At 42.6% G+C, this 12,861-nt stretch overlaps 1 protein-coding gene across 1 annotated transcript; it reads right to left on the bottom strand.

Moving 5' to 3' along the window:
- Nucleotides 1-63: 63 nt before the first annotated feature.
- SLC6A14 (solute carrier family 6 member 14) lies at nucleotides 64-12,858 on the bottom strand. Its single transcript, XM_010714963.3, has 13 exons — nucleotides 12,811-12,858; nucleotides 12,019-12,187; nucleotides 10,247-10,378; nucleotides 8,642-8,803; nucleotides 7,637-7,772; nucleotides 6,814-6,946; nucleotides 4,896-5,036; nucleotides 3,693-3,921; nucleotides 3,486-3,611; nucleotides 3,273-3,391; nucleotides 1,969-2,068; nucleotides 1,614-1,723; nucleotides 64-441 (listed from the first exon to the last, which is right to left on the bottom strand). The coding sequence occupies exons 1-13, from the start codon at nucleotides 12,856-12,858 to the stop codon at nucleotides 130-132; spliced, it is 1,917 nt and encodes a 638-aa protein (XP_010713265.1). The 3' UTR covers nucleotides 64-129.
- Between the last annotated feature and the right edge of the window lie 3 nt (nucleotides 12,859-12,861).

The raw sequence follows: 12,861 nt of genomic DNA, 5'->3' as shown, positions 1-12,861 counted from the left end.
ACACACGCACATACTATGTATATAGTGTTCTAAGTAAGTGGAATAACAACAACAAAAATATCACTGTTGAACATTTCCAGAGAAATAGACTTTATCTTCATACCAGACCACAATAGGGTACATTTGGCTCTACCAAAGATGTGGTTTGGTGTACAGATCCAGGTGATAGAACCTTGAGATATTCAACATGCTTTTGAGAAAAAGGCACAGACATTCCTGACAATGCCATGAAAAGCAAAATTGGGGACAATGACCACTGTGTTGTATCCTTACCTGAAAAAGGTTTCCTTCTGCCTTAAGTATTTTTACAACAGCCACAATGGGAATCCAGATGACACAGAAGATGATCATACACCAACCAACAGCAGTTCCCCATGTTGGATATAGCACTGAGCCATAAGTGGGAGCTGAAAACGTCACTAACGACCAGACCAAAATTGCCTGTTTAAAAATATATATAAAGAAATAGATAGGAGAGAAAAGCAGATTTCCAGTTGACTTCAACTTGTGCCATATTTCCAGTTTAGTTTAAAAACAAACAAACAAACAAACAAACAAACGACCCAACCTATCTACACTTCTGCAGTTTCTTCATGCTTTCTGAACATGAGATTTGTTGTACAGGATTCAGTGCTGAGCTATGGTCAAGCAGTGAGACTGGCGAACAGAAATCAGAGGATGTTGACATGCAAGCCAACATTTTAAACGTACATACATTTAAACAGAACTAGATTTCTGGGTTCTGTTGAGCCCAGCATTGGAGGGCACGTTACTGAGTAAGCTCAGCATCTTTTTCTGTAATGTTTTATGTGCTCTAATGTTCCCTTACTTACAGGAATGACAAATAATTATGATTAAATGGTGGCAGAAGGAAGATGTTTATAAAGAACATTTTCTTAATTATAATCTGAGGAGAATAAAGACAATGCCTTCTGGCCAGAGACCTGCCACTGCTCTTGGATTTGGGATATTAAGCTCAGTAATACGACAAAATCCAACCATCTCCAGTCACAGCGAGGAACAGAGGAGTAATGGAAACCTGAGAGGTTTTATGTATTTTTACAGAACAAAAGAGAAGTGTCAGACAGGTGAACACCTGGACATCCGAAGACTAAATCTATGCAAGAGATCTGTCCAGAAAATAGGATTTCTATCAAACAAGAGGCTTGGTTTTAATATATATTCATCTGCAATAATTAGAAGCCAGCTGCTAAAATAGACAATCTGTTTGGCTCTGTGTTACTCCATGGAGCATAGATCCAGCTTGCTGGATCTGAAGGTGTAGCTTGTCCTGGAGAGGATGCTGGAGTCACCATCCCTGGAGGTTTTCATGAAACACAGAGATATAGCACTGAGGGATATGGTCAGTGGGCATGGAAGTGGGTTGATGGTTGGACTTGGTGATCTTAGTGGTCTTTTCTAACCATAACAATTCTATAAGTGGCATGTATTGAAACGTATGGATAATGCATAGGATGCTCCACTGACTCAGCTATACCTTGTCTTTGCATACAGAGCGTGGGCATTCATCCCTGAATATTTACATGGAAACCTATCCGTCACCAAATCAATAAACTCTATCACATTAATATAATCCAGTCATCTGTACTCACCACTAAGAGCACAGGAGTAATGAAAAACCAGCACATCCTCCACCACATCCAGAAGAAACAGCTCTTCTTCCCAATCATCATTTCAATGTCTTCGATAAATCTGTTTCCTCCTGTGGAAAAGCAATCACATGGTGTGTCATAGAGCTCATATGGACCCTGCAGGTGTGCCTATTTCAAAATGGCACAAGGAAGGAGGTGGTCAAGGTCAATAACTCCAGCTCTATGATAATTAAACAAAAGACTAACTATTAAGAAGTCATAAATCTTTTACTGCAGAAACAAATGTTTAATGTATGCTCTGTCTGTATAATCAAATCTATAGTCAAAGCGTGGCTTTTCAATGTCAGTAATTTACCATAAATGTAGACGATGCCTATTATCTCCAGGACTGCAGCAAAAAGAATTCCCCATCCAGCACAGAAGTGATCTATTAAGTTCACCCAGTAAATTCCTGCCTGCAGAACAAACAAGAAAGAGGTGAAAAATGTACCCAGTTCCCATAATATCTTTATGCAAATGAAGTTCTCTTGTTCAAGCCAGTTTAACTGACCACCAGTCTGAGCTTTTCAAATTCCCATTTCTCTGGGTTAAGCACACATTTGCAAACATTATTTCATTTAAACATCTCTATGAACAATTAGAAAGCACATCTGCAGATCTATGGTGTTTTGTCACGTTATCGAGATCCACGTATATGCAAAGTGTATATAGACAGCTGATAGCAAGATTCAAGTTTGGCACTTATAGTATTAAAGCATCAGCTTCACAGTAACATGAGAAAGAAATAAGGTTAAACGTTGGTAAAGACTGCTTCATCATCTTTAATGCTGAGCTATAGGAATGGCTGTGCCAGTTAGCAGCTCTGATAGGCTCGTGTTCTTACACAAGTTTCCCACATTGGTTGAACAAGGCTTTGAATACTTGTATGCCACAGCAGGATCACAGAGCAGGGAACAGCTTTATATTTCACACTCTTTCATACTACATCCTTTGCAAATCCCCCCGTCATGTTTCATAACCTATACGCTTTCCTTGACCATACACTGCTGCCTATTCACCACAGTGATCTTTATATTCTCAGTCCAATTACACATAGAAATCTGTGTTTCTGGATGTCATCCTGGCAATTAACCTTTATAACTGTACAAGCAATTGCCTCAAGAAAAAGCACACAGTGTACTGAAAATCCCATGTATTTCTGGAGGAGTAATGATGTGTTAATAGGTTTTTTATGGCTTGAACAGAGAATTTCTCAAATGCTGTCCTGTTTGGTAGTTGGTTCCGAACACAAAGGTCCTACCCACATCTAGCAGCAGTTCCCACAAGGCTGCAGACACACTGTGTATATATGCTTGAAATTAGACAGACAGTCTTCTACCCAGTAGCAAATAGTCAGGTTGATGGCTCACAGGCTATTTATAGGCCTTTTATTTAAAAACACATCCCAGTTGAGTAACCACACAACACCCTGTAGTACTCCAGCACTTCCCCATGGGAATTTCCTATTTGCACATCCAAGCACGTGGACAGCATCGGTGATTCTCTCAGACTCATGCAAATGGAAGTGCTTGGGGAAGCTCTTGTCACATTGAAAAGGGATGTTCTGACCCACTTGCAGAATAACTAAAGCCATTGCCAAACCAAAGTGTGGCACCTTACCTGAGTAACACAGATAAGACCAAGAAAGAAGAGCAGTACACACACACCCAGGGTTATAGGGATTCTCAACTTTTTCATCATTTTGGGATATATATCTTGTATGGTGGTTGTAAGTGTTTCTGCAAGGGAAAGATAAGTGTGAGTTTTGAAGAGCACAATTTAGAAAGGTGCTGTTCATTTGGGATGCAATCAGTTACTTAAAACCCCACTCACCTATGGTGGCAAACTGGGAGTCAAGGCCCAAAAGCAGAAGCATGAAGAAAAATAAGAAGGACCAAAGAGGGGAAACTGGTAACTTGGAGAGAGCTTCAGGGTAGGCTACAAACGCCAGATCAAATCCTGGAAAGAAGCAGAATGATGGAGATTACTGCTACGCTTTGTTCAAGCTCAGTTATACCAATGGTGCAACGATCAGCCTACCTGAGTCCACGACCTCTGAGACAGGTCTCTTCAACACGAATGCCATATGTCCCAGGACAGAGAAAATTGCAAACCCGGCGAATACGCTGGTGAGGCAGTTTGTTACACAAACAAAAATAGCATCCGAGTAGCAGTTGTTGTGAAACTTGTTGTATGAAGACAAAGCAACGAGTCCACCCCATGCCACAGAGAGGGAGTAGAATATCTGAGTGGCTGCATCCTTCCAAACCTACCAGAACCAAGAACATGGGAGTTATTACTGTCCATGGAAGCTCCAAGATTTTTCTATGTTTAGACTAAATATCTGATTTTATTTCATTTGAACTTCAGAATAGGTAGGATATAGCATGCTGGTGATGCTGCAATCTCCAGCACAAACAAGGTCCTCTATGAAATCATGAAGGCAGCATCCCAAGTATATTGCCAAATATTTAGGCCTTATTGGGCCAACTCTGAAGAAGAGATTCAGTTCATTTCATAGGTTGTCAAGATGTCAGTCTTGTCACAGTGCCAGTGAATAAGAAAAACCAGGAGAGGCCACAGAAACGAGCTTCCATTTGCTCACTAACTTTTGTTCTTCACACCATGACCCAACCAAATCAAATGATTTATGTGGGAAACTGTGCCCCTGCTGCATCCCCTCAGTTAATGCCTGATGCTCACATAAGACACCACAAATGAAGCACGCTGAGTATTTGCTTTTGTTCAAGCAGAACTAATGTACTGAACTATAATGAAAAGTCACCTAGGCTTCCTTTGCACAAAGCACCCTTCCCTACCCATCCAATTTCCTGAGGTGATTTACTGGGCGATGCACAGCCTGAATTTCTCCTTGAAATTCTTACAACCAAAGCAAGAGGGCATCGTGCACAAGCAATGTTTGATCCCCCACCAAGGGCCATCTCAGCCGGTTTTGCTACAGTGAAACTTTGCCTCTGGAGAACTGTTCAAAGGCAATGTGATAGAATTTGCTGCTGTCCAGTGTGGAAGGGAAGGAGCAGACTGAGAGTAGCTAGAAAAGGGGTTTGAAGCTCTCATAGAGATGGGGTTACTGGAAAGCCAGAAACCAGCTGTCTATACAGAACTCAGGGCAAGAAGTGAAGAACTTTTGACTAGATAAAAAAATAAATTGTTCTGTAAATTGTTATATGGGCCAAGCCCATATAACCACAGAAACGTGTCATGCTTCCTGACACCTCTCACCTCTGCCTCCATCAACTTGGTGATGTTGGACTGTTTCCCAATGTAATATTCAATGCCATCCAAAGCACCTTCCAGGGTGGCTCCACGCACCAACAAGATGAGCAGGATGACATACGGGAAGAGCGCAGTAAAATAGACAACCTGCAGAAAGAAGAGCAGGGACACATGTCAGCAGTGATGAGATGCACAGCCTTTCATGCATGAGGAAGGCCAAGGGTCTAGGATGAGAGCTGCTGGTACAAAAAGAGCCAACAATCCGGGAAGTGGGACTGGAGGTGAGCACACGTCAAGCACCGATCATCTGGCTTAGCCAGTTCTGGAGCTTCATTCCAGCAGAAGGCTTAAGCCACATATCCACTTTTCAGATAGCTCTTGATCAGTTTCAGAAATGTTTTCTGACATAATTTATTACTATGGCAAGGCCTGGACTCAACTACTTCCGATGTATCCTACTAGGCAACGCTTCCAGCAAACAAGACCTGAAGCCAGCCAAAATTAGGTTATCAGGATGGAAATATCTCCTGTAGAGATCAAAAAACAAAACAGAACAGCCCATGCTGGAAACTTCTCTCTTTACTGGGAACAAGGACTTTTCAGCTCTCTCAGACACAAATCCAGGTTGTTTGTCCATACAACTTCTAGTGTGGTGGGATCCAGGCCAGCAGCAGTGCGTTTATCATGCAGGCTGTGTTTAACAATACTATTGTTTCTCAAATCTTGGTTTCGGTGTTACGCAGGCAGATAATTGAAAGAATGGTGCTGGTTTCATCAAGCCTTTGTCCTGCACCATCAGATGGAGAGACTGTTTTTGAAGATCTCTGTCATCTTTGCCTGCAGCAGTCAACTCTCTCAACTATTCATCTCTTCCTTATTCCTGCCTAGCTAGATAGTTCTGGTTCTTAACTTTTTCCTCAAAGAGTCTTACTTTCACTAGAGCAGTGACAGTTTGAAGAGCCATTTGCAAGGAAGCCAAATAACACAAGTTTTAGAGGAACAATGTGGCATTTAAATGATGCTGGGAAAGCACAGATACTCCACTACAAAGTTCTGAGACAAAAGGCAGAAAACTTCAAATAGAGAGGAGAATAGGAGGAGATATTAGGCTGAGCAAAGCAAGGCAGGCAGTATGGAACTGTGGAAAGGCGTAGTGAGAGGAATTAGGGAGGAAAAAGAAAATGAGCGCAGAAAGGCTGAGAAAGTTTCTTATAACAGATTGAAGGAATAAGTAATGGAGACGCAACACAGGGAATAAGAAAGAGGTATGGGAAGGGGATCAACTAAACTGAGAGAAGGGCCTCATGCAGCGAGGAATGAAATACAGCCTGGGTTCTGAAGAGGATCCTCCCTACCCAGCAGAACACAGGCAGGCCTGGTAGTTCAGCAGAGCCAGAGTCTGCAAATAAGCACCTATGGACCTGGTCCCTACAGGCAGCTCAGAAATCTTGGGTACAAACAAGATTTCGCAACCTGGTAGGTACATGTACAACTGTTGGTAGGACTTGACCTTTATTGTCCAAATATCTGAACTGGTCTGTAGGTGCAAATAATTATTGGGTGTTACCACGGCATATGTGCATGTGCTGTCACATGCACACCTTCATCACTGCCAGCCAGCTGGCTGCCAGCACCCAGCCTGGATCACCTGCATGACAGCATGGTCTCCAAACACAGGGCAGCCCTGGTGGAGCCAGCAGAGCAGCGCCTTAAGTAACTGCTGAGCAATCAGCACCTTACTCATATTTTATATAACAGTTCTGAAGCCAAGGAGCAGCAGCAGAGCCTAATAGTGGGTCCAGCAGAGGGTGGTGGGTTAGCATCGCATCCTGCCTTGTGCTGGCCTCCCTTCAGTCCAGCTGACACTGGGATTCCTGCTGGGCAGGATCAGGTCAGAATCTGCCGTCTGCTTTTCCTCACTTACCTTTCCAGAAGATTTTATGCCTTTAAACAAGGCAGCTCCAACAATCATCCAGGACAGGAGCAGGCAGAGGGCCAAGTACCACACGATGTTGCCAGTCTCATCCAGCCCAGGGGAGCGCTGAAGAGCCACTTTACTGGAAGCACAAAACAGCACAGTGAAAACAGTGATAGAAGCACCTCTTCAGCCCCTTCCTGAAGGAAAACGAGCTGCTTCCTATAGGTATTGGCACTGAGGGACATAGTTAGTGGTTGGGGGGGATGGGTTGATGGTTGGACCAGATGATCTGAGAGATCTTTTCTAATTGTAATGATTCAATGATGTATTTACAAGACCCTGCAGGCAGCAGCTATAACTGCATGATTGGAGCTGAAAAAACATAAAATGCAGCTGCGTGTTTTCCATTCTTCAGCATCCACCAGCCCTCAGCTCCATGACTGACTCCGCAAGTCCCATCATGCCTTCAAGTTAACCATGAAATTCTAACAGCAGAAGAGCCCATGACAAGAATCAGTTCTCAGGCAGATAGAAATCACATGGCTGAAGAAATGGACATTTCAAAATAGGCTCTGATTATGAATAATACAAGTATCTTTTACTGCATAAATCCCCCCCCCCAAATAGATACCATATACAACAACACCATGTAGTCCCTACCAGAACTCAAGAGAAGGCTTCTTCAGCAGGATTATTTTTCAGCTTGCTACATGTTTGCTCATTTGCTTCCATATAATTTTTAAGGGCTCACACTCATCAATGAGAATTTAAGTTCCTCCTGCACAGATTTCCATGCTCATTCCCATTGACAAGATTGTTTCTTACTTACTTCCAGTACTGTTCACTGGGAAACTGCACAGGTTTATAGTTGATGGTGTCATTGATACATGTGAGGTTGTTGCTTGTGATGAACGAGTAGTTTGCATGAATGATTTCTCCATCTAATGTTGCATTGCAGTCCTTTACTGGAAGGGAAACAGCAGGGAAAAAAAGAAAAAAAAGAGTCAATCAACAAGCAGTGATTGAAAAAAAATGAAGTTAGCCTACAATGGTAAATATGTTTTCTGAACAGTTATAGCTTCAGCTAGTACACACAGCAAATATAACCTACTCTCAACATTCAAGAGCTCTGTATCAGCATTTACCATAAAATCTGGTGGAAGGTTACTCAACACAATATCAGCTGAATTTTGAATTCCTGTCCCTGTTTTAATAGCGTCAGAGGTTATATGGCAACTTGTTTCCAACTGAGCTAATAACTAATAATTATCACATCAGCTTCACCTTTTGCCTCAAACTACCCTGATAAGAAAGCTAGGGAGATAAATATTTGGCAGTACATGCACTGCCAAACATCAAGAATAATAGTATTGAGATATGTCCTAAACAGTTAATAAAGTATGAAATCAATGCCTTATTGGTGCTCAGCATTATTGTAGCTGCAGAGGAGGCAAAGGATAATGAAAGCAGCCCTGATAAAAGCTATAGGAATACTTTTGCTTTGCTTAAGAGAGGTATTTGCTCTGCCATTAGGCCTGGTGCAATAGGAATGCAGTATTTCTTCTGGTACATGCAATTTCCAGGAACATTAGAGTTTAAAGGTGAGGGGGAAAATAAATAAAGTTCACCCTGGGTCTCTGTTGATTTCCCAAGAACCTAAAGCTGGTGAAAGAGAAGATGATAAGCATTATGCTCATGTGTTTAGAATCAAAATCCAGGAATTGTTTCCTGAAGCCACGGCTGCCATCTTGCTCCTGCAATCTCTCCCAGAAAACAACACAAAGCACACTTTATCAAGTATCACATATTGAGCCATAGCTGTTGAGCACAGTACCCAGGCGTGTTTTGCTGCAGAACTCATCTGCCCAGGAAAAGCAATCCGACCATGGAAGCACTTTTTGAAATGAGGCAAACAAGTAGTAGAGTGCATAGGCAATGATGACGTTGTAATAGATTGCCACAAACGTTGAGATGATGACCATCGTGATGCCCACTCCTATGAAACAGAAAGATGCAGAGTCTTAATTACTCCAAACTCAGGTTGAAAAACCGAAGAGCCTTCAGTTGACTTTTGAAAGGCTTCTTGGGACAAAGACTACTTTTAATAACTGCAAACAGCCACCAGACAGAAAGGGTAAGTCCATGAAATGAAGGGTATGATCTAAACTGACCATCCCACACATGCTTTTGAAATAAGGTTCAACTTAGACCCATAGAAATAATTGGACTAGTTATCAAGTCTAAGGAAGAAATTCAATAATTTTTTCCTCTCCTAGCTCAGTGGAAAGCTTTGATTTCTTAGTAAAATAGAGGAAACTATACAAGACTTAGCACAGATCATTTTAAAGATACCTTTGTAATTACTAGTTTTTCCAATAAATGAGAAATAGCAGAAAATGGCAAAAGTCTGCAATTAATACTGGTATTCTCCTTTGCTAAAATGAACTTTGTTCTGAGCTGGAGAAAATCTGCCAAACAGTTCCTAATCATTCAGGGAGTATATTTAAATTTATATCTTCACAGACACACAAAGCATTTGCTGTGTCTATAGACTTTTTCTTTAAAGATAAACACACTATTCTTCTCTTGAAAGGTTGGTTGTGCTGCTGAGTAGAGACTGGCAAAAAGTGCAAGTCAACCAGCCAGTCTCTAATCTCTTTTGTTTTGTAGAAGGTGGTGATTGAAGTACTTGTTGTAATCACAAGAAAAGAAAAAAAAAGCAAAACAAACCTTCTTTGTTCCTGTATTAATTTCTCAGGTAGATAGAGGACAAACAGACCAATTACTTAGCCCTTTACACCCACATGCACATAATCTGAGTGGGTATAAGTGAGTAAAGCAGGTGAACGGTTGTTTCCAAACGCATAAGTCTTCGTGTAAAATCCAAACCCCCACATAGGCTGGAGCCTAAACTATTGGATCCATTGGATCAGTTTCCTACCTATTGGAAGTGCAATGACCTGGTTGACTGCACACATCAACCAACTCTATATGCCTGCACCAACTCTGGTGGCCAAATGCAGAATGAGCACATCAACGTGGAACTGTCCTGCAAGTTGTTTGGGATTTGTAGTGTAAAGAAAGAGCGATAAGGTAAAGTTTGGTTCACAATCTCTTATGTACATTGGCAGGTATGCAAGTGGGGTTTTCCCCATCACGAACCAAATGTGGTGATTTTCTTCTCTCCAGATAGCTGCAGTTAGCATGAATCACTGATAAAGCCTCACATAGTTAGAAACTTCATGGAAAATCATTACCCACATCTGTTTATCTGTTAATAAGGAAGACATTTATCTGGGAATGTAACACTAACCCAGTTCCAGTAGGAGCATTCTCCACACATCAAACAGAAAAAGCTTCTCATAGTTAATAATTCTATGAGGAAATCGTCAATCTGCATCTGTTCATTAATAAAATGAGGAAATTTAACAGTACCAACCTTGAAACAATGGTAATATTCTCCAGATGGAAATGGGGCCTAGGCTGGCAAACTGCCCAAGGGAGCATTCCATGAAAAATAAGGGCAAGCCAGCTAATGCCAACATCAGTGTGTATGGGATTAGGAAAGCACCTGAGCAGAGAACAAGAAAAAAACAGAAAACAATGAATCTTTCAGTATTCACTGTATTCTTTATGACCACTTTGCCCCGTCTCAAATACCTGCTGTGGCTTTTTTGCTTTTTGCAGAATATAGAGATTGATATGTAAAAGTTGTTTTCTGTAAGACTAATAGTACCTATGAAGAAGAGACGTGGGTTACCAGAATTGATTTACATGGGATTATTCCTCTTATTGAGCTAAAGGGATTTTGCAAAGACTACTGAAGATACCGTTCTCAGAGAACCAGGAAAGCTGCCCAGCTGTAGGGTTGGCCTGCTTTTTATTTCTTTTCATTTAAACATGGACAAAAGTATTTCTTCACATCCTTAGCCACAAGTTGCAGCTGCACCATCAGAGTTGCTACAGGATGTCAAAGCATGAAAATTATTTTATACGGTTGGCTGACTCCTATGTCAAACAGGATCCCAGCATGGCTCTTGTGTAAGCCCATTTTAGAGCTCACATTAACCTGACATCAATGAGAACCGTGTCCTGTGGAAGGGATTGGCACTTCTTTTGTGCACGCATGAAGAATGAGGAAAGAGAGAACACAGCTTTCCTGAACATGACCCAACATCCACATATGTAACCAGGCAGAAATCCATCCTCTGTGCTGCCTGACTTAAAAGCCACTGAGGACCCAGTTCTCCAAGGAACTACAAATACCTGCTGTAATTTAAGGATGCAAATAGCCCCCTTCAATTAGTTGGGGCAAAGAAGGATACAAGAAGCAACACAATGGTGCTTTAAATGCTAAATCTGCTGCAGCAGATACAAATCACCTAACAGATAGGCTGATGTCCTGACTTATTTGGTTTTCACAGTTTTGTTCAAGAGCCATAAGTAAGGCAATCTGGCCAATAACTCAAGCCAATAAAACTTCTGTCTAAAATGCCATCTTGTGTTCCACATGCAGTTAGATGAACTGCGCTGCATTTAAGAGTCCAGAATTTGACTCAAAATGACTGTTGGGCAGAGTAAATAAATACACACAAGTAAGCACGCTGCAGATACTAGGCATTTGCACTCTTCCTAATTACCAATGGTTGCTTGGTGGGTAGACAGAGCTCTGGAAGAGCTGTCAGGGAATCTAGAGCCTCCATTTGGCTTTGCCAGTTATTATGTAAGCAGGTAGAGGCTTTCTGCCCCACACTTCTGTAGAATCTGATGGGGATTATTGCTGAGCTTAGATAATTATTCCAGCTTAGTTCATTTGCCCAGGCAAAACAAAGACAGAGAGGACTCAATCGCACTCCATAAACATATCAAAGTGGTAAACACTGAAGAGGGAGAACAGCTATTTAGGTTATCAGTGGATACTTGCACATTAATAAAGAGGTGCGAGTGATGAGGAAGTCAGAAGAGTTCTTCAATACTCAGATGGAAGCCTGCAGTTAAAACTAAATCATATCCCTCTCCTCAGCCAGTACTCAAAAAGCACAAAGACGCTTCTTCCTGCTCTTCCCATTCCTATCAGCGGGCATCATCCCAGTTCTCAGCGAGATGCTCACATCCAGCTTTGACAAAACACATCCAGCCTCAGGGCCAGCCTTCATGGCTCTTGGAGATAGCAAGGTGTGCCCACCCAGAATTGCCATTCAATACAGGTACCTCCGCCGTTCTGGTAGGTGAGATATGGAAAACGCCAGACGTTGCCCAGGCCCACGGCGTAGCCCACCATGGAGAGAAGGTAGTCAGCTTTGTTCGACCAGTTGCCACGATCTGAGTTCTCATCATTGTCGCTGACGTGAGCATCTTTTTCATTTGACAGACTGAAGTCCTTGGAAGAGAAGAAGAGGGAAGGCTCAGGATCACCCCAGTGGTAAGCAGAACAGTCGTATCCTCATTTATCTGTCCACAGCATCACCTGGACATCTCTGGGCAGGGCAGTCAGATAGGGTGGGCAGAGCCAGGTGGGGTGACCAGTCCAACTGGTCCTTGACCAGACAGCACAAACCTGTTAGGGTCCTCCCGGGAGCCCAAAGATTCTTCAGAGCCAATTGTATCCTGCTCCTCCTACCAGCTCTTGGGGACAGAACCTCCAGGAACCCTCTGCTCTGCCACTGTACATGCCCAGATATATCCATACTTGTCTAAGTGCTGAGCTCATCCCCTTTTGCCCACCTATTTAGGTCCCCCATATTCCTGTATTTACCTGCATCCAATCTGGATAGATGCTTTAATGTCTGCCTAGGTACACCATACCTCACCTGCCCAGCACTCCCAGGTAGCCATACCCTATTTACCCAAGTGCCCCTATGCCCACCTGGAGCACTTCCATACCCTACCTGCTCAGGTGCATTTGTAACCCACCTATTTCCCTCCCCCACACACACCAGTCCAAGCGTCCCTACACCTACCCGAGTACCCACACAGCCCACCTGCCCCGTGCCCCATCCCCACCTTCTTCTTCCCGCAGGATAGGAAGCCCGGCAGGCTGAGCATCCCCATCGC

Source organism: Meleagris gallopavo, chromosome 9 (assembly GCF_000146605.3).
Source record: "Meleagris gallopavo isolate NT-WF06-2002-E0010 breed Aviagen turkey brand Nicholas breeding stock chromosome 9, Turkey_5.1, whole genome shotgun sequence".
NCBI classification, from domain to species: domain Eukaryota; kingdom Metazoa; phylum Chordata; class Aves; order Galliformes; family Phasianidae; genus Meleagris; species Meleagris gallopavo.
The sequence above is the reverse complement of the archived record's forward strand: the minus strand, read 5'-3'. Positions and strand labels throughout refer to the sequence as shown.